This window comes from Rutidosis leptorrhynchoides, chromosome 6, assembly GCF_046630445.1.
Source record: "Rutidosis leptorrhynchoides isolate AG116_Rl617_1_P2 chromosome 6, CSIRO_AGI_Rlap_v1, whole genome shotgun sequence".
NCBI lineage: Eukaryota > Viridiplantae > Streptophyta > Magnoliopsida > Asterales > Asteraceae > Rutidosis > Rutidosis leptorrhynchoides.
In genome coordinates this window covers 336837625-336860341 of record NC_092338.1, presented here as the reverse complement: position 1 = coordinate 336860341, position 22717 = coordinate 336837625, and the positions used below count along the sequence as shown (strand labels likewise).

The window sequence follows — 22717 nt, the reverse complement described above, 5'->3', positions numbered from 1 at the left end:
TATACATTGAAACCGAGAGGCGTACCATGTTGGATAGTTTAACGTTTCTTACACAACCTTGTGCACCCGACATGACTCCCGAACAACACGCGTTGGTGATGAGAGCCAAAAATAAGATCCAAAAAATTTATCAAAACGCGTTTCAATCCGACGACGAAGACGACGAGTAGTGTTTTATTTGTTTAATTTATATGTTCTTGTATTGTATTTTAATTTATGTCTTTTTAATTTCAAAAAAATGTAACCGTAACTTTTTAATTTAATAAAATGTGTTGTTCAAAAAGATATAATTGACATAAAAATAATATTAATAATAATAATAATAATAGTAATAAATATTAATAAAAAAAATGTGGGGCCATGTGATGGGGAGGAAGGATGTCATGGTTGGTAGTGGTGTGTGATGGAGAGGAAGTGAAAAATAAATGGAGAGAGAAAGCTAATGTGGCGTTGATGTAGCTCTCCAGTACGTCATGGTTGGGAGTGGTCTAATGAAAGAAACCACAATGAGTCTTGTTGGCAAACTGTACTAGAACTAGAAAGTAAAAAATCTACGTGGCAAGATGTAATCCACTTTGAGACACCACGTCATCCCACACTTATTGACCGTGGGTGATATTTTTATTCTAAAAACTGACAAGGTAGGGCGGGCAATATTTAAGTCCCGCTATTATATGCTCAGATACAGAACAGCGTCATCTAACAAAGAGACACGTATATCTAAAAGTACACGTGTCAAACAAGAGTCAAGCCACATAAAATCTACGTGTCACTTTCTTATTTACTCCACCTCCTTGCACACAATAAATTCACCTCTACCGTTTATCACTTCATCAATCTTAAAAAACAATCACATATCACTTTCTGTTACCCGAAACAGTTGATCAACGTTTGAGACAATCATCATGAAGGTTCAAGAAACACGATCACACAACCACCCACCATCTAATGAAGAAGATAAAATCATCATGACAAGAAAACAAAAGGCTGAAAAACAACAAGAACATGATCATGAACATGATTCTCCTAAAAAGAAGCCCAAATCTGAAGACACGCATAATGGGAATTCAAACAATAAATCTGTTACTGATGTTATAATTGAGTTTGATAAGTTTTGTAAAACGACAAGTCAACATCTTTCTATTGACCAGATGCGCCAAATACTCGAAGCCAATAACGTCGAGACTTCAGGCTCCGATGATGCTGTTGTTCCTAGATGGTATGTTTGTATACATATACATTATATTTGTACGTATATATGATACATATACACTAAAAACACCTTAAAAATAGATATGTACGCTTCCGTCCCTAATTAATTGTCCATATTATTAAGTTTACGGATGAGATAAAGTTCATTTATACCTTTTCTTTATTTTATACCTTTGCTTTAATCATATTTATAATTATAACTTTGCTTTATAGGGAAAAAATAGTTAAAAAGAAAGAGTAAAATTATAAATAATGATATTTTTTAAATTAGGTAAAGTTCATTTATACCTTTGACTTATGCATATAATCTTTATACATTTGCTATTTGCTTTATATATGCATATTTATACCTTTGCTTTATATGGGAAAAAGTGGATAAAAATGGAGTAAAAATTAAAATAATGATATTTTTTTAAATAATTTGTTTTTTTTTTTTTTTTGTGGATTGGAACTTAGGGAGTATTAGGTTACAAAATGAAACTCATTCTATTAAACTATTTAAATATAAATTTTATAAATTACAATTTTTGTTACTTTGTATGAATATGGAACATCCTTAAATGTTTTAACTATAGGTCAGAAAATTATACTAGAAGTGTAAAATTACGCCTAGTATCCTTTCTCTACTCATAGAGTGACAACTTGTGTATAATTTTACTATGAATATGAACCGAGTTAGGAAATTAAATGGGACATAAAAAAATATTTATGGTGGTAATATATGTGCTGTGACCTTGATTTTGAGCATCATTAATTTAAATTTAGCAACTATATTATATCATGGATGAAATAACATTCGTAATGTGTGTATGTGCAGTCAAGATATGATGTTTTATGGGACATTAAGCGACTGTCCGGTTTGCGGTGGGATGGTTGAGTACGATGGTCAGAAGTACGTGTGTAGAGGATCTTATAGCGAGTGGTCCACGTGTACTTATAGCTCTAGAGACCCTAATAGATTGGATGAACCAATCAAATATCCCGATTTCGTTCAAGAATCCGCCATTTCTGAGGTACGGTCATTATTCCTTTCTATTACATAGTTCGTTGTTATGTTTAGGTTCTATGGTAGCAGTTATAGTTAAATAATTGTAATTGCTGGTCTTACTTTTTGCTTGTATGGAGAATGTTACCATGTACTATAAGTTAATTATTTATTTATAATTTAAAGTTATCGTGAAGGAGTAGTTATAATAATAATTCGACCCAGAAGATAGTGAGTAAGATTAACCGTAAATATTATGTTTATTTATACCATATACTATAACTTGATCACTTATTTATAATTTTAGGTCACCGTGAAGGAATACTATGTGTTTATACTTTACAATTAATTCAATCTAGACAATAGTAAAATGTACATATGAGGGCTTGTTTAACATTGTCCTATTTTTATTTTTTATTTATGTAACTGTTATCTTAAAAAGATAAAAACCTTACTGTATTTGCTAGCCTTTCACAAATTGCACATTTCTAAAAGTTTTTTCTGTTCTATTTTGTTTATTTTGTTATTTGGTGTTTTGTAAATACTCCGTAATTAATTGATTTTTCTGAGGTAGACCGTTTTTTTTCCGTGTGTGAAATTTGTTTGTAGTTGTTGAAGAAACATCAGAATCCAAATGCAAGACCAAAAAGGGAGTTAAAGCCAACAGATAAACCCTTCGCAGGAATGGTTATATCGTTATCTGGTCGACTGTCTCGCACCCATGTAAGCTCTGTTTCAGAGCACTTAAGTGTTCGTTTTTTGCCAATTTTCGAGTTATAATTATTTTTCGGATTGAAGTTTTCACTAATTCTTTTGCAGCAATATTGGAAGTCAATGATCGAAAAACATGGTGGAAAAGTAGCTAATCATATCATAGGTATCGGTCGTTGACAACTTAGTTTCTAGCTCATGTGAGTGTCTAGTATTTGATGCTTTAATTAATAATGATTGATTTTCGTATTAGGTGTAACGTGTTTAGTCGTGCCGGCATCCGAACGCGACCGAGGAGGTTCATCTAAAGTTACAGAAGCATTGTTAGTACTTCTTTCAATCTATATATATTTTACAAAATAATCCTATTTTGATGTAAGTAGTAAATTACGTTTCTTGAAATTGCGAAATCGAGCAGGGAACGTGGTACTCCTGTTGTGCGTGAATCTTGGTTGCACGATAGTATCGAAAAGCAAGAACCAATGCCTCTAGATTCGTATGATGTTGCTAGTGATCTTGTTGTTGACGGAAAAGGTATCCCATGGGATAAGCAAGATCCGAGTCAAGAGGCTCTTGAATCTTTAAATGCCGAGGTAAAAATCCGATATTTCCGTAACGTTTTCCGCAATCTTTTTGCAAAAAGACTCGATCTTTATTAAACGGGTTCGTTGTATTTTTGCAGGTTAAGATGTATGGTAAAAGAGGGGTACATAAAGATAGCAAGTTAGATAAAGAAGGTGGTGTTATATTTGAGAAAGACGGGATCTTATATAATTGTGCGTTTTCTGTTTGTGACCGAGGAAGAAGAGTAAACGAGTAAATTGCCTTTAGTTCCTACCAATTATTCGGTGAATGTGGTTATTGGTTACTTTATGATTACGCTTTATATGTTACTTCATGATTACGCGCTGCTTGTATGCAGGTTTTGTGTTACACAACTTATAATGGTACCCGAGAACCGTTTACACTTGTACTACAAGAGGGGAAAAGTTGGGGCGGACCCACGAGCAGACGTAAGAGTCGAAGAGTGGGAGAACGTAGACGATGCGATCAAGGAGTTTGCGAGATTGTTTGAGGAGTTAACCGGGAACGAGTTCGAGCCTTGGGAACGGGAGAAGAAAATTCATAAGAAACCGCAAAAGTTCTTCCCGATCGACATGGTGACTTATTGTTACCGTTTATTCGTGGAGGTTGTTAACGTGCATCATATGAATTGTTGTTCACGTGTATCGTTTTGTGTAGGATGATGGGTTCGATGTAAGATACGGTGGTCTTGGTCTTAGGCAGCTCGGTGCAGCCGCAGCTCATTGTAAGCTTGATTCGATGGTGGCTAATTTCATGAAAGTCTTGTGTGGTCAAGAGATTTATCGGTATGCTTTAATGGAGTTGGGACTCGATGCACCTGATCTCCCTGTCGCCATGCTTACTGATTTGCATATAAAAAGATGTAAAGCTCCAACTTTTAAAAAGTTCAGTTCTTTTTTTATTTTTATTTTTTGTTATCGTTGCTGACGTGTGTGGTTTTAGGTGAGGATGTTTTACTTGAATTTGTGGAGAAGTTTGCAACCATGAAGGTTCACGAGCAGAGTGCTAACGCTATATGGTCAGATTTTAGTCAAAGATGGTTCACGTTGTTGCATTCTACAAGGCCTTTCATATTTCGAGATCACCAAGATGTTGCAGACCATGTAAGCAGTTAACGTCTTGTTCAGTTTCATTTATTTTTAACGCTTGCATGTATTTTGCTAACATGTACTTATGTTATGGTAGGGTGCGTCTGTACTTGAAACTGTGCGAGACATAAATGTGGCTTCGAGGATTATAGGGGACATGAGTGGTGATACACTCGACGACCCGTTATTTGATCGATACAAAAAGCTAGGGTGCTCGATTTCTCCCTTGGATAAGGAATCGGAGGACTACAAGATGATCCTTAAATACGTTGAGAAGACTTATGAGCCTGTGAAAGTTGGAGAGATTGTAAGAATCATTTGTTCTACTTGCTGTTTAGCATTTGAAATCCGAATCTGATGTTTTTTTGTTTTGTCCGTTATAGAGTTACGGAGTGTCGGTGGAGAACATATTCGAAGTCGAAGTGAGTGCGGGACCTTCTTATGATGAAATCAAGAAACTTCCAAACAAGGTTCTTCTATGGTGTGGTAAGGAACGTTATAAGACAACAAGTGCTTACTTTCGCTTAGTAATTGGATATTGTGATTCATTTTAATCTGTTACGCTTACAGGTACAAGAAGTTCGAACCTAATGAGGCACTTGCATAAAGGGTTTTTACCTGCCGTATGCACACTCCCGGTTTCAGGATATATGGTGGGAACTAAGAAAGCTTTTACATTTCAATTATAATTATATATTTATTTATATTTATATTATATATTATATGATATTAGTGTGTGTGTAACATAACAAAACCTTTGTGCTTTAAATTATAGTTTGGTAGGGCCATAGTGTGTTCTGATGCAGCTGCGGAGGCAGCTCGATTTGGGTACACGGCGGTTGACAGACCAGAAGGGTTTTTGGTTTTAGCTGTGGCGGGCCTTGGCGAGGAAATTACGGAAATGTCTACTCCACCTGAGGTACTACATTGTTTAATTTTACTTGAGTTTTACTAGGCATATAAAAACATTGGGTCTATTCAACAAAATGCGATTGAATTTGCAGGATACGAAATCTCTAGAAGAGAAAAAAGCCGGAGTGAAGGGGTTGGGAAGAAAGAAAACGGACGAGAAAGAACATTTTGTTTGGAAAGATGATATTAAGGTGCCGTGTGGTAGTTTGGTTGCTTCGGAGCATAAAGATAGCGTTCTTGAATACAATGAGTACGCGGTTTATGATCCCAAACAGGTAAAGGAACGTTCGACTAATAGGTTTTTATAGGAAACGTTGTATTGTGTATACGCGAGTGTGTTTGATTTGAACTGATCTGGCTTGTAGGTAAGCATAAAGTTTCTGGTTGGTGTGAAGTTTGAAGAACAGGACGTCGAGTATGAAGAAGCCGATCCAGATGAAGCTGATGCTACTATGGAGTAAAATAGTTGGCATGTAATGAAACTGTTGGCGTAGATTAGTTTCTTTTGGCTTTTAATAGCGTGTGATGGTAACGTCAATGGTCTATTTTGCTGTAAAAACCGTTGATATCATCTGCGAACGTAGACTGAAGGGTCATGTATTATCGGATATTTATGTATGTATGTATGTAGTGTACCTGGTTTCATGATATATGTATGTCATTTGTATCTATATCTTCAATTCACATATTGACTCGAGAAAACTATGACAAATGGGAACGTGAATATTGGATTTGGTTGTCGTGTGTGTGAACTCCTGTATTGATTAAGAGATGAAATGGCTGGCATAAAAAATCAGCATCTTTGTTTACACGGTGAACGGACTTGACTATAGAATCAACATGAGCTTTGTCTAGTGGTTGGTTAAAATATGTTTCGAAATTGTGGGTTACGACTCATATACCCAATAATAATATACCATCAACAAATTGTGGGTTTCGAAGTGGTTATTTGGTTATGTATCGAACCAAGATATTAGCGGTAGCGGTTGGGTGGTTCCAAGTGAAAAATACTTCTCTTTGTCGGATGGTCTCTCTGGTCTCTCTTTGCGTCTCGGATAACCTGAATAATAGAAACATTGTATTCATATGTACATTAGTTAATTACCTTATATATGTATATACACGTACACTAATATTTCTAAGTTTAAAACATTTGGCTAATGTATAAACAATTAACTTGATGGCGGTACACTAATATTTCTAAGTTTAAAACATTTGGCTAATGTATAAACAATTAACTTGATGGCGCTAAGGCAGGGAAAGCGCGGAAGGAGTATTATGCCCTATGTATGTTCTAATGCGGTAATGTTGTGAAGTAAAGGGTGTGCAGGTACACCCTAAAATAATACTCCTCCATCAAAAAAATTAATGGGTCACAATTCCAACATGATCGATCAGAGTGAACTAGAATTGAGGATCGAATGCGGGCGAAATCCATCAATGGCTTAGATGTTCAGTCGACTTCCTCGAACATCCGGACCCCTACAAGTGAGCAGAAAATGGAGGAAGAGGCACTCGCAAACCCTCATAATTAAAGCACTCGAAGTCGTCCCCAATTTTTCACCGTTCAATCAATCCGACGCCGGGAGTGACGTCATCGACTCCGGCTAGGCATCTAAACGCCGTCGAGCTTTGACGTTATGTGTTTTCGTTGGGTAGTCAACGTTGGGCGAGGGTGAAATTTTTTGAAATTTGTTTGTTTTTTTATTTATTTAGTATCGTCTCTTTTATTTGAGAAATGATACACCCACCTTCATTTCACCAAAAAGTTTCCACTTGCTGAATTGGCATGCTGATGTGGTCATGCACATTGACTTTTTTGTAACCACTCCCATTTATTTTTGGTTATTAGATAATTGATATATTTTCCATTTTTAAAAAAATAAATAATCAAGAATTTTAGCCCATCAAAATTGTTGATACGTAACAAATCTCATACTCGTATAACTTAGATTAAATTTATTTTTTTTAACAAAATTTCTTCTATCAGTAAGTTCTTATTGCATCTATCTTGAAAAATTAAAACCCTAACATCTTCATCAATATGGTTCAACATTCATCTTTATCATCTTCACTCAATGAATCATCTTCTTTTACTTCCACATTTGATGATGCTGATTCAGAAACTCAGAATAAGGATTTTGAAGAAACACAAAATATGGACGATGAAGGTGAAGGAATGAATGAGTAAGATTTAAATTCTTTATAGAACTTGTTATTTTATTTATTATAGAATATGATAATGATGTATTACAGATGATACATATATTTATACATAATTAAATTTGTTATACCTTTACTCATAGCACACATATTTTTTTAACTCTAGAGAATATCACGTTGATATGGAAAAAGAGACCACTTATAATGTAAGAAATGAAGACGATGGAGAAGGTATTGAGAATGGATGTGGTCAAAGAAATTATAATGAGAGTGTCCAACATGATGAAAGCGTGGAAGAACCAAAACTTGGCATGACTTTTGACACAATTGAAGAAGTTGCAAACTTTTATGCAGACTATGGAAAAAAATTGGGATTTGGAGTCTTTAAAAGATCTTCAGAAAAGGATCCTATTGATGACACTATAAAGTATGCTACTTTTGCATGTAATCGGGCTCAAAAGTCGGTGTCCAAATCGAAAAATAGTTTGAACCCTCGTCCCACTACAAAAACTGATTGTGGTGCTAAAATTAGAGTAGTTCTTGGCGCCGATAAAAAGTATCATGTGTCAAAAGTTTATCTCGAACATAATCACTCGTTTAGTCCAAGTAAAGGAAGATTTTACCGTTGTTACCGAAAAATAAATCGACATGTGAAAAGACAACTTGAAATTCATCAAAGAGCGGGGGTAAGAATGAATAAGAGTTTCAATACGTTGGTTGTCGAGAATGGAGGATATGAAAATTTACCATTTACAGAAAAAGATTGTCGTAACTATATTAATAAAGTCAAACGGTTGAAGTTTGGAGAAGGAGATGCTGAAGCAATTCAAGGTTACTTCATGAAGGTTCAATCTATCGATCGTGAGTTTTTTTATGCATGGGAATTGGACGAGGAAAATAGACTAAAGAACTTGTTTTGGGCAGATTCAAGGTGTAGGGCATCTTACGAGGAATTTGGTGATGTTGTCACATTTGATACAACATATTTAACAAATGAGTATGAGATGCCAATGGCTCCTTTTGTAGGGGTAAATCATCATGGCCAATCAATATTGCTTGGTTGTGCACTAATTTCAAATGAAGATGTTAGAACATTTACGTGGCTCTTTCAAACTTGGCTTTCGTGTATGTCAGGTCGTGCTCCTAATGCAATTATCACGGACCAAGACCAAGCTATGAAAAAAGCAATTGAGATTGTTTTCCCAGACTCGCGTCACAGGTATATTGGATAGCTCACATTTATATTCTAGAACTACCGAAGTTTTTATTAGTGTTATGGTTTCATAGTTTAAAGTTTATAAACTTTGTATTTTAATTGAATTCAGGTGGTGTTTATGGCATATCATGAACAAAATACCTAAAAAGTTTGGTAAACATGCAAAATACAAATCAATTAAGTACAGGCTTAAAAAGGCTGTTTATGATTGTTTAACTACTGTTGAATTTGAAGTAGCGTGGAAAACGATGATTGATAGATACAAGCTTGAAAAGAATAGGTGGCTTAAGGTTTTGTATGAGGAAAAAAAAGATGGGTCCCTTGCTTTGTGAAAGATATCTTTTGGGCTGGCATGTCTACTACACAACGGAGTGAAAGTATCAATTCATTTTTTGACAAGTATGTAAATAGGAAAACTACTTTAAAACAGTTTGTGGAACAATATGAAAATGCATTGAGGGATAGGGCTGAGAAGGAGAACCTTGAAGATTTTAATTCATACAACTCATGTTACCCGCCAATTACTCGTTATGCCATGGAAAAACAAATGAAGGATATATTAACCAATGCTAAGTTCAAAGAGTTCAGGGTCGAGTTGACGGGAAAAATGTATTGTGGGATTGGCTTTATAAAATCACACGATGGGTACATAGAATATGAAGTCATTGAGGATGTAATAGATAATGAAAATCTAATGAAGAAACACTTTTCAGTTTGGTTCAAAAAGGGGGATTCGGTTGAAGAATGTGATATTAGGTGTATATGTCGTCTGTTTGAGTTTAGAGGAATGTTGTGTAGGCATGTACTTACGGTGCTAACTACTGAAAATGTATATTTGATTCCGAGTAAATACATCTTGCAAAGATGGAGAAAAGATATCAAGAGAAGACATACTAAGGTGAAAGTAAATTACAGTGATTGGGTTGTCTCGGATGTTGGTCGTCGTTATGATAAAATGTGTCATGCTTTTTCCGAAGTTGCAGACTTGGCATCTGACCTAGACGAAAAATGTAGTCTTGTACTTGACCGGGTTAACGAGTTAAAGAGCGAAATATTGGGTGAGAAAACTAATAATGGTAGCACCATGTGTACACAACGGAACAATGATTTTAATAATGAGAATGTCAAGATTCGTGACCCTCCAGCAGTGCGCAGAAAAGGTCGTCCTCCGAGTAAGAGATTACAGTCTACGTCTGAAAAAATCGTTAAAAATATTACGAAAAAGAAGAAGGTACTTCAAATATATAAATTATTTCAGTAAGCTAGTCAATGTGTTGTCTTAACTTTTTTTATTTTATGATTATTTGTAATTGTAGACTTTGGATGAAGTTAGAGGTAGAGCTGTGGATAATGAAACAGTGAAAGAGGTAAATTTAATAGCATCATCTATAAATTAGAGGAATTATTTGGTTGTGATTAACGAGTTTCGTCCCGGATCATATATGTTTATGTTAATATTCCTTATGTCGAAGTGCTATAAGGGACCCAACTAATAAGGTTTGTGAATTTGATTGTAGGGAGATCAAAATGACTATTATCTTCCAACTGCTACAAATTCAAATGGGTACACTAATTTTCCATTTCAATACGGTGGATTCATTTCGAGTGGATTCGTTCCGAGTGCTATGCAACAATACTCGTCACAATACAGTCATGTTTTTCAACAAGTACCTCCACCTATGCAACATGTAGATGTTCAAATGCAACAATCATCACATATCAACTCTCTAAACGCATCATATAATATGCCATTTGGCCCTCCAAACAACGCATTGTATCCCCCATAAGCGATGTCACAGTTTCGTTTCTCATTTTTTTTTGTTTATCACATGATTATGATCATGCGTTTAGCTACTTTATAGCATGAAATGATGTACACTCTTTTGTGCTAGACATTGAAATTTATTTGATTATTGTTGAACATATCGTACTTTTATTACAAGTTTGTGTTTTTTGAACTTTTATTGTTCATTTGAGTGACTAATCCATAAACCGATGTCACAGTCAATCCGTGCTATGGTTTTACGGGTTAAATTACATCTAGCAAAATAAGACACGGTGATTATTTTTGTTTTTTATCGGTTTGATTGGAGGTTAAGATCTAGATCAAATTGTTAATGGGTTTGGGTTGTAATTACCCTTTGATACTTTTTGGGTAATTTTAGTCGGTGAGTGTGAATGGGAACACACAAAGATTTTGATTAAAAAATAAATTAATCTAAGTTATATGAGATTTATTACGTATCAATAAATTTGATGGTTAAAATTCTTGATTATTTATTGTTATAAAATGAAAAATATATCAATTAACTAATAAGCAAAAATAAAGGAGAGTATTTATAAATAATAGGAAGTCTATGTATTACCAAGTCAGCATGCCAAGTTAGCAAGTGGGAACTTTTTGGTGGATTAAGGAGGTGGTTGTAGCATTTCTCCTTTTATTTCAAGTATTGTAATTTTTATATTAATGGAATTTTTATTTTACAATATTATTTTATTTTTATTATTTAAGATAAAGTAAATAATTAATTTATTTTTATTATTTAATAAAATTAAATATTAATTTAAAGATGAATTAGATACTGAACCATTTCTCAACTTTTGATTTTTGTGTTAGAAATTCAAAATCTTGAAAGAAAATGAAACTAGACACTGAACATAGGGCATGTTTGGCGGTGAGCTTTTTGAGGCTTTTTGGAGCTATTAGTTTTTGGAGTAGTTTTTATGGAAAAGCTCCTATTTAATAAATAGCTCCGTTTGGTTACACGAGCTTAAATTAAATGCTACTTCATCCAGCGTTTAAGGGATTGAAACGCTACGCTCCAAATTAATTTACATAAATAACCTTCCCATCTCCCACGTAATTCTGTTATCATCATGCTTTATATAGCCCATACCCTACTTTTGATTACATCCTCCTTCGTTTTCTTAATTACGCCGCTGTCTTTTTTTTTTCTTTGAGGTAAACACCAAACCTATTCTACTCGTTTGTTTATTCATTATATCTTTATGCTTCTAATCAATAATCAATGTTTCTGCTTTTAATTAATATAAGCATTATATACCTTTATGTTTGTATCTTCAATTCATGTGTACTTTATAACGTTAGTTACATTCTGAATTTGATTAAATTCTGATTTTGATTTTGATTACATCTTATTTACCCATTCAATCTTAATGAATTTTAAATTGGTTACACATAATTGGTTACATGTATGATGTATGTATATTGACATATTGTTTACTGATACGCTGCAACTAGATCTTGTTCTCTCGTAGCTACTATTGTCATTCGTTTAGTAGTCATTTACTATTATCCCATTTGTGTAACTGTATAAGCTCCATGTGATTGCAATGCTATGAGTGTGTCACGTGTTCACATGTGCTGGGCACCTGCCACTGAAGTCACGAGATAATCATGGTACGGTACGAGTATTTACCATATTTTGTAGCAATCCCGAGTAAATGTATAGTTTTTACATCTTTATAATAACTAGAATTTGCTCACTGTCATGGATCCAACTTTTATTTATGGTTTTCAAAGAAGCTTATAACAAAATCAGATTATACTTGCTTTACTTGCTTTTCCTTAACTGTTATTGTATCATTCGGGCAATGTAACTTGAGTTATATTTCAGCTAGGAGATAATGCTATAAGGCTATTTAATTGATAAACATGAATTTGTATCATATTTCATATAGTGATAAAAATTATTGAATAATGTTGGTAGACTTTAAGAGTAATGGAATTGTGTATAAAGTAATTTTATAAGGTTAAGATAATCAAGTAGTTTAAATTAAGTATTAAAGTATCATTCGAATCTCATCATGTTGTTAGATGGCCTCAAAACCTGAGAATGCAAAAAAATAAAACTGACAAAAGAGATGGTTTTGGAATTTTGTCAATTCTTAAATAAATATATCACGAAGCATGGTCGAACTTCTCCATTTAAATTGGTATCCCTTCAACCAGAGTTTGAAAGAGCTATAAAACATAAATTCAACAGTGATAGAGTTCTAAAGAACAAGTATGATAGTATGAGAAAGGATTACAACCTCTGGAAGTCACTGAAGAACGGAGAGTCTGGTCTTGGTTTGAATGAAAGTACGAAGCAACTTAATTGTTCTGATGAATGGTGGAAAACTAAAACTGCGGTAAGATAATATAATTTATTTAATTTTTAAATAACATATAAAGCTAACATAATATAAGTCATTTAATTTAACTAATGATTCATGCTATACAAGTGATCTTGCTGCGACATATTATTATAAGTATATACACAAAGAACCATGCATGACTTCAGCTCAAAACAGGTGAGGCTTGGGTGATGGAACTTTTTAATGGTCATCCAATACGATCTGTAAATGCATTTAGAATGCATCCAGATTTGTTTATAAAATTATGTGGAGAACTTGAAACAAACTATGGATTGCAGTCAACTGATAAAATGTCCACATTTGAGATGGTGGGGATATTTATGTATACCTTGGCACTGGGATTATCTAATAGAGATGTTATGGAGAGTTTTCAACGTTCAGGGGAGACTATTAGTAGAGCATTTCATGAAGTTCTAAAGGCAATAATTGGTAGAGATAAAAGTTTCCAAGGTCTGGCACGCAACATTATAAGACCAAAAGATCCAACTTTTCAACTAATACCACCTCAAATCATGAACGACAAAAGATACATGCCGTATTTCAAGGTAATGCACTTATCAATGTCATTTTTATTTATTTAAATTGTTACTTCTCTAATGTTGAAATTATATTTAGGATTGTATTGGATGTATTGATAGTACACATATAAGGGCATGCATTACAGAGAGTTAACAATTACCTTATATTGGTAGAAAAGGAGTACCTACTTTTAATGTAATGGCAACATGTGATTTTGATATGTGTTTTACATATGTATCAGTCGGATAGGAGGGATCAGCACATGACACACGTGTTTTTATGCACTCAATCCAAAATAAGTCAATGAACTTCCTGTTGGAGATATGGAGAACTTTAAACAATTAGAGGGAAGATTCCAGGAAACTCACACGAAGCTTCCACGAAGTTGTTAGGAAACTCACATGTAGCTTCTACGAAGTTGTTAGGAAACTCACATGTAGCTTCCACGAAGTTGTGAGGAAATTCACATGTAGCTTCCACGAAGCTGTCAGGAAACTCACATGTAGCTTCCATGAAGCTGTCAGGAAACTCACATGAAGCTTCAAGAAATTGTTTTTAGCTTACTCTTTAAACCATTCTATAAATAGACCCTCTTGTAACTCATTGTAAACACACCACAAATATTCAGTAAATACATTCTCTAGTTGGTCCGTGGACTAAAGTGTAGTGACCCGAACTTTTCCATATTTATATATATTAATTGAGATTGATATTTACATGATTAAATGTTTCCAACATGTTAAGCAATCAAACTTGTTAAGACTTGATTAATTGAAATATGTTTCATATAGACAATTGACCACCCAAGTTGACCGGCGATTCACGAACGTTAAAACTTGTAAAAACGACATGACGATATATATATGGATATACATATGGTTAACATGATATTATGATAAGTAAGTATCTCCATAAGTATATTAACAATGAGTTATATACATATAAACAAGACTACTAACTTAAGGATTTCGAAACGAGACATATATGTAACGATTATCGTTGTAACGACATTTAAATGTATATATATCATATTAAGATATATTAATATATCATAATATCATGATAATATAATAATATAACATCTCATTAGATATAATAAACAATGGGTTAACAACATTAATTGAGATCGTTAACTTAAAGGTTTCAAAACAACACTTACATGTAACGACTAACGATGACTTAACGACTCAGTTAAAATGTATATACATGTAGTGTATTTAGATGTATTAAAATACTTTTGGAAGACTTCAAGACATATATCAAAACACTCATACTTAACGAAAATGGTTACAGTTACTTTCCCATTCTTTTCTTTCATCAAGAATTCTAGTCGTATTTTTACCCGTATTATACACAGCTTCAAAACGTACTTACTATGGGTATATACCAATAGGAACTATCATGGGATTCCACTCTTGATTATGTCATATATGACTAATCAATTTTAACTTCTACCATGAACTAGTCAACTAACTAGAACTCCTTTTAACCCCACTCACCACTCACCAATTACCACTCATCATTCACTCCATTTCACTTCCAATTCTCTTTCTAATTCTCTCTCAACACACCCACACTATTATGAACGTATTTTTCCAGTAGTTAATCATCATCTTCATCAAAAATCACTTCAAGAATCAAGCTATAATCATCATAGGAAGAACACTTCAAGAACACTTCAAAAATCCCTTCAAGTTTACTAATTTAATTCCAAGCTTTCTAATCCATTCCAAGTAATCATCTAAGATCAAGAAACCTTTGTTATATACAGTAGGTTATCTTTCTTATTCAAGATAATATTCATATTCAAACTTTGATTCAATTTCTATAACTATAAACTATCTTAATTCGAGTAAAAATCTTACTTGAACTTGTTTTTGTGTCATGATCCTACTTCAAGAACTTTCAAGCCATCCAAGATCCTTTGAAGCTAGATCATTTCTTGTCACTTCCAGTAGGTTTACCTACTAAACTTGAGGTAGTAATGATGTTCATAACATCATTCGATTCATATATATAAAACTATCTTATTCGAAGGTTTAAACTCGTAATCACTAGAACATAGTTTAGTTAATTCTAAACTTGTTCGCAAACAAAAGTTAATCCTTATAACTTGACTTTTAAAATTAACTAAACACATGTTCTATATCTATATGATATGCTAACTTAATGATTTAAAACCTGGAAACACAAAAAACACCGTAAAACTGGATTTACGCCGTCGTAGTAACACCGCGGGCTGTTTTGGGTTAGTTAATTAAAAACTATGATAAACTTTGATTTAAAAGTTGTTATTCTGAGAAAATTATTTTTATTATGAACATGAAACTATATCCAAAAATTATGGTTAAACTCAAAGTGGAAGTATGTTTTCTAAAATGGTCATCTAGACGTCGTTCTTTCGACTGAAATGACTACCTTTACAAAAATGACTTGTAACTTATTCTTCCGACTATAAACCTATACTTTTTCTGTTTAGATTCATAAAATAGAGTTCAATATGAAACCATAGCAATTTGATTCACTCAAAACGGATTTAAAATGAAGAAGTTATGGGTAAAACAAGATTGGTAATTTTTCTCATTTTAGCTACGTGAAAATTGGTAACAAATCTATTCCAACCATAACTTAATCAACTTGTATTGTATATTATGTAATCTTGAGATACCATAGACACGTATACAATGTTTTGACCTATCATGTCGACACATCTATATATATTTCGGAACAACCATAGACACTCTATATGTGAATGTTGGAGTTAGCTATACAAGGTTGAGGTTGATTCCAAAATATATATAGTTTGAGTTGTGATCAATACTGAGATACGTATACACTGGGTCGTGGATTGATTCAAGATAATATTTATCGATTTATTTCTGTACATCTAACTGTGGACAACTAGTTGTAGGTTACTAACGAGGACAGCTGACTTAATAAACTTAAAACATCAAAATATATTAAAAGTGTTGTAAATATATTTTGAACATACTTTAATATATATGTATATATTGTTATAGGTTCGTGAATCAACAGTGGCCAAGTCTTACTTCTCGACGAAGTAAAAATCTGTGAAAGTGAGTTATAGTCCCACTTTTAAAATCTAATATTTTTGAGATGAGAATACATGCAGGTTTTATAAATGATTTACAAAATAGACACAAGTACGTGAAACTACATTCTATGGTTGAATTATCGAAATCGAATATGCACCTTTTTATTAAGTCTGGTAATCTAAGAATTAGGGAACAGACACCCTAATTGACGCGAATCCTAAAGATAGATCTATTGGGCCTAACAAACCCCATCCAAAGTACCGGATGCTTTAGTACTTCGAAATTTATATCATATCCGAAGGGTGTCCCGGAATGATGGGGATATTCTTATATATATGCATCTTGTTAATGTCGGTTACCAGGTGTTCACCATATGAATGATTTTTATCTCTATGTATGGGATGTGTATTGAAATATGAAATCTTGTGGTCTATTGTTACGATTTGATATATATATATAGGTTAAACCTATAACTCACCAACATTTTTGTTGACGTTTTAAGCATGTTTATTCTCAGGTGATTATTAAGAGCTTCCGCTGTCGCATACTTAAATAAGGATGAGATTTGGAGTCCATGCTTGTATGATATTGTGTAAAAACTGCATTCAAGAAACTTATTTTGTTGTAACATATTTGTATTGTAAACCATTATGTAATGGTCGTGTGTAAACAGGATATTTTAGATTATCATTATTTGATAATCTGCGTAAAGCTTTTTAAACCTTTATTGATGAAATAAAGGTTATGGTTTGTTTTAAAATGAATGCAGTTTTTGAAAAACGTCTCATATAGAGGTCAAAACCTCGCAACGAAATCAATTAATATGGAACGTTTTTAATCAATAAGAACGGGACATTTCAGTTGGTATCCGAGCATTGGTCTTAGAGAACCAGAATTTTGCATTAGTGTGTCTTATCGAGTTTGTTAGGATGCATTAGTGAGTCTGGACTTCGACCGTGTTTACTTGAAAAATGATTGCTTAACAAATTTTGTTGGAAACTATATATTTTTAACATGTGAATATTATGTGATATATTAATCTCTTAACGCGTTTGATATTATGTGATAGATGTCTACCTCTAGAACAAGTCTCATTGACTCACCTGATAATAATGGAGAGTCAAATGTAAATTAAAATGATTCGTGGACTGATTCACAAGTTCCCGAAGAGGAACCGGAAGAAGAGTCGGAACCAGAAGAAGAATCGGAACCGGAAGAAGAATCGGAACCGGATGAAGAAATAGAACCGGTGGGGGAAATAATAAAAAGGTTAAGTAAAAGAAAATCCTCAACCAACCGACCAAGGTTAATTATGGTCAATGGTGTTTCCGCTAAGGAAGCAAAATATTGGGAGGATTACCAATTCTCCGATGAATCGGATTCTGACGAGAATTCCGATGATGTTATAGAAATTACCCCAACTGAATTTAAAAAGGCAAAAAAAAATAATAAGGGAAAGGGCATAAAAATAGAGAAATCTAATTCCAACCCCGATGAACTTTATATGTATCGTCAACCCCCGAAGTTCTTAAGTTGTAACAATGACCCGGGAACCTCTAAACCACCAGGTTTTTCTAAACCAATGTGGAAAACGACGGCTCGTATTAGGGGAACATCATATATCCCTAGAAACTTGGCAAAACGAACCAAAACCAAAGAAGAAGAAACAAGCGAGTCGGAATAAGATAGTTGTATTCGTGTGGTGTAATATATGTAATATAGTGTGCTTATGCTTTATGATATATGTAAAAATTGCTTGTATTAATAAGTATTTTTTTTATGAATCTAACTCTTGTCTATTTTACAGTATAAAAACACAAAATGGATAGACAACCCAATATTTTAAGAGACCTACCCGGAGACATGATTGATGAAATCTTGTCTAGAGTCGGTCAGAATTCTTCGGCACAACTATTTAAGGCGAGATCAGTTTGTAAGACATTCGAAGAACGTTCCAAGAATGCCTTGGTTTATAAAAGGCTTTCGTTCGAAAGATGGGGGATATCACATTGGGAAATCCATAAGTTACGATGTGTTTACTTTGACGCATATATTGCGGGGAACCCAAATGCTATTTTACGCAATGGGTTAAGAAATTATTTTGACTCAATATATCTGAATATTGGACTTCGTGATTTAGAAAAAGCGGCTAACATGCAACATAAAGAAGCATGTTATGCTTACGGATTAGTAATGTTCGATTCTCACCAAAGTGAGAACAAGAACATCGGGCTACAACTATTAAACAAAACGTTCCCACAAGTGACGGAGTCGGTAATTGGGGTAAGAAATGAGGTTTTTAGATTGTTACGGGACTGTTGGACATTACGTAACCCTCGTCCCTTTGACGACGTTACAACACCCTGTCTTATCAACGGCCATAACGGTTATGTTCCACAAGACCAAGGATGAGAAGTAATCCTAGTAAAACCAGAATGCATGACTTGTTTCTGGACGTATGAATTATGTGTCTTGAGTGCCTTTGCTGAACGACTTGTGTACTAGCTAGAATTATCTTCACAACCATCTTGTATCAAATTTATTGTGTGCTATATTCCATGCTATATGTAAAATAAGCGGTATTGTAAGTTTGTAAAATATTGTGTAAAAGTTTGAACGCGAAATATTATTATAATCAGTTTTTCATATAGAATTGTAGTAGTTGAATTGTATATTAGCTACTAAGTATGAACTTAACGGGTAGGTACTACCCGAATTTAAACTTATAAAACGCTAATATGAAGAAAAAGCTTTTATAAATGAGTTCATATTATGCTACGAAATACTATTAACTACTCTTAATATTCTGTATGATTAACTTGTTCCATTTGACTATTTTGAAGGAAATGGCACCGACTACTCGACACACCGTGAATATGAATGAAGAGGAAATCCGTACTTTTCTAGCTTCAAACATAGCCGCAGTACAGGCTGCGCTACATACCAACAATAACCTTGGATCTAGCAGTACAGGAAATCATGTAGGATGCACCTACAAAGAATTCACTGCCTGCAAACCTTTGGAATTTGATGGAACCGAAGGACCGATCGGATTGAAACGGTGGACCGAGAAGGTCGAATCGGTGTTTGCCATAAGTAAGTGTACTGAAGAGGACAAAGTGAAGTACGCTACGCATACCTTCACAGGTTCTGCGTTAACATGGTGGAATACCTATCTAGAGCAAGTGGGACAAGACGATGCGTACGCACTACCGTGGTCAGCATTCAAGCACTTGATGAACGAGAAGTACCGTCCCAGAACCGAGGTCAATAAGCTCAAGACAGAACTTAGAGGGTTACGAACCCAAGGATTTGATATTACCACGTACGAAAGACGATTCACAGAATTGTGCCTATTGTGTCCGGGAGCATTCGAAGATGAGGAAGAGAAGATCGACGCGTTTGTGAAAGGATTACCGGAAAGAATCCAAGAAGATATAAGTTCACACGAGTCCGCCTCCATACAACAGGCATGTAGAATGGCTCACAAACTAGTGAACCAGATTGAAGAAAGAATTAAAGAACAGACTGCTGAAGAGGCCAATGTGAAGCAAGTCAAAAGAAAGTGGGAGGAAAACGGTGATAAGAATCACCAATACAACAACAACAGCAATTACAACAATAATCGCAACAATTATCCCAACAATCGCAACATCAATCGCAACTACAACAAACGGCCCAACAACAACAACAACAACAACAACAACAACAGCAACTACAACAATCATCCCAACAACAATAATAACCGCAACAACAACAACAATCAGAAGCAGCTATGCCAAAGGTGTGAAAAGTATCACTCGGGGTTCTGCACCAAATTTTGCAACAAGTGTAAAAGAAATTGTCATAGCGCGGCGAAGTGTGAGGTCTACGGACCAGGGGTTAATAGAACGAAAGGAACAAATGGTGTCGGAACGAGTAATGGCGGAGCAAGTAGTGTTAGAGCAAGTTATGCCAATGTAGTTTGTTATAAATGTGGAAAACCGGGCCACATTATTAGAAATTGCCCGAACCAGGAGAACACGAATGGACAAGGCCGCGGAAGAGTTTTCAATATTAATGCGGCAGAGGCACAGGAAGACCCGGAGCTTGTTACGGGTACGTTTCTTATTGACAATAAATCTGCTTACGTTTTATTTGATTCGGGTGCGGATAGAAGCTATATGAGTAGAGATTTTTGTGCTAAATTAAGTTGTCCATTGACGCCTTTGGATAGTAAATTTTTACTCGAATTAGCAAATGGTAAATTAATTTCAGCAGATAATATATGTCGGAATCGAGAAATTAAACTGGTTAGCGAAACATTTAAGATTGATTTGATACCAGTAGAGTTAGGGAGTTTTGATGTGATAATCGGTATGGACTGGTTGAAAGAAGTGAAAGCAGAGATCGTTTGTTACAAAAATACAATTCGCATTATACGAGAAAAAGGAAAACCCTTAATGGTGTACGGAGAAAAGGGCAACACGAAGCTACATCTTATTAGTAATTTGAAGGCACAAAAACTAATAAGAAAAGGTTGCTATGCTGTTCTAGCACACGTCGAGAAAGTACAAACTGAAGAAAAGAGCATCAATGATGTTCCCATTGCAAAAGAATTTCCCGATGTATTTCCGAAAGAATTACCGGGATTACCCCCACATCGATCCGTTGAATTTCAAATAGATCTTGTACCAGGAGCTGCACCAATAGCTCGTGCTCCTTATAGACTCGCACCCAGCGAGATGAAAGAACTTTTTAGAGCGTGGTTTCATTCGACCAATCACATCACCGTGGGGAGCTCCTGTTTTGTTTGTCAAGAAGAAAGATGGTACATTCAGGTTGTGTATCGACTACCGAGAGTTGAACAAACTTACCATCAAGAACCGCTACCCACTACCGAGAATCGACGACTTATTTGATCAACTACAAGGCTCGTCTGTTTATTCAAAGATTGACTTACGTTCCGGGTATCATCAAATGCGGGTGAAAGAAGATGATATTCCAAAGACTGCTTTCAGAACACGTTACGGTCATTACGAGTTTATGGTCATGCCGTTTGGTTTAACTAATGCACCAGCTGTGTTCATAGACCTTATGAACCGAGTGTGTGGAGCATACCTTGACAAGTTTGTCATTGTTTTCATTGATGACATACTTATTTACTCAAAGAATGACCAAGAACACGGTGAACATTTGAGAAAGGTGTTAGAAGTATTGAGGAATGAAGAATTGTACGCTAAGTTTTCAAAGTGTGCATTTTGGTTGGAAGAAGTTCAATTCCTCGGTCACATAGTGAACAAAGAAGGTATTAAGGTGGATCCGGTAAAGATAGAAACTGTTGAAAAGTGGGAAACCCCGAAAACTCCGAAATACATACGCCAATTTTTAGGACTAGCTGGTTACTACAGAAGGTTCATCCAAGACTTTTCCAGAATAGCAAAACCCTTGACTGCATTAACGCATAAAGGGAAGAAATTTGAATGGAATGATGAACAAGAGAAAGCGTTTCAGTTATTGAAGAAAAAGCTAACTACGGAACCTATATTGTCATTGCCTGAAGGGAATGATGATTTTGTGATTTATTGTGACGCATCAAAGCAAGGTCTCGGTTGTGTATTAATGCAACGAACGAAGGTGATTGCTTATGCGTCTAGACAATTGAAGATTCACGAACAAAATTATACGACGCATGATTTGGAATTAGGTGCGGTTGTTTTTGCATTAAAGACTTGGAGGCACTACTTATATGGGGTCAAAAGTATTATATATACCGACCACAAAAGTCTTCAACACATATTTAATCAAAAACAACTGAATATGAGGCAACGTAGGTGGATTGAATTGTTGAATGATTATGACTTTGAGATTCGTTACCACCCGGGAAAGGCAAATGTGGTAGCCGATGCCTTGAGCAGGAAGGACAGAGAACCCATTCGAGTAAAATCTATGAATATAATGATTCATAATAACCTTACTACTCAAATAAAGGAGACGCAACAAGGAGTTTTAAAAGAGGGAAATTTAAAGGATGAAATACCTAAAGGATCGGAGAAGCATCTTAATATTCGGGAAGACGGAACCCGGTATAGGGCTGAAAGGATTTGGGTACCAAAATTTGGAGATATGA

The 22717-nt window shown here is 34.6% G+C and overlaps 2 protein-coding genes across 2 annotated transcripts; both read left to right on the top strand.

Annotated features, from left to right (window-relative positions):
• The first annotated feature begins 905 nt into the window (after positions 1-905).
• Positions 906-6096, top strand: LOC139855391 (protein ADP-ribosyltransferase PARP3). Its single transcript, XM_071844607.1, has 16 exons — positions 906-1219; positions 2030-2225; positions 2807-2920; positions 3017-3074; positions 3162-3231; positions 3327-3501; positions 3591-3724; positions 3831-4068; positions 4151-4355; positions 4436-4596; positions 4679-4888; positions 4965-5067; positions 5152-5234; positions 5357-5500; positions 5586-5768; positions 5859-6096. The coding sequence occupies exons 1-16, from the start codon at positions 906-908 to the stop codon at positions 5952-5954; spliced, it is 2484 nt and encodes an 827-aa protein (XP_071700708.1). The 3' UTR covers positions 5955-6096.
• A 1441-nt stretch (positions 6097-7537) lies between these two features.
• LOC139854741 (protein FAR1-RELATED SEQUENCE 4-like) lies at positions 7538-10659 on the top strand. Its single transcript, XM_071844028.1, has 6 exons — positions 7538-7680; positions 7823-8875; positions 8982-9200; positions 9284-10103; positions 10189-10239; positions 10390-10659. Exons 1-6 carry the CDS (start codon positions 7538-7540, stop codon positions 10657-10659), a joined length of 2556 nt encoding a protein of 851 aa, XP_071700129.1.
• Positions 10660-22717: the final 12058 nt, after the last annotated feature.

Bases quoted from the DNA above. Each gene is read 5' to 3' on its own strand.
- LOC139854741 (XM_071844028.1), top strand. From the start codon at position 7,538: ATGGTTCAACATTCATCTTTATCATCTTCACTCAATGAATCATCTTCT. The intron at 7,681-7,822 runs GTAAGATTTAAA...TTTTAACTCTAG, and splicing joins GAAGGTGAAGGAATGAATGA to AGAATATCACGTTGATATGG. The intron at 10,240-10,389 runs GTAAATTTAATA...ATTTGATTGTAG, and splicing joins ATAATGAAACAGTGAAAGAG to GGAGATCAAAATGACTATTA.
- LOC139855391 (XM_071844607.1), top strand. From the start codon at position 906: ATGAAGGTTCAAGAAACACGATCACACAACCACCCACCATCTAATGAA. The intron at 4,356-4,435 runs GTAAAGCTCCAA...GTGTGGTTTTAG, and splicing joins TGATTTGCATATAAAAAGAT to GTGAGGATGTTTTACTTGAA. The intron at 4,889-4,964 runs GTAAGAATCATT...TGTCCGTTATAG, and splicing joins CTGTGAAAGTTGGAGAGATT to AGTTACGGAGTGTCGGTGGA.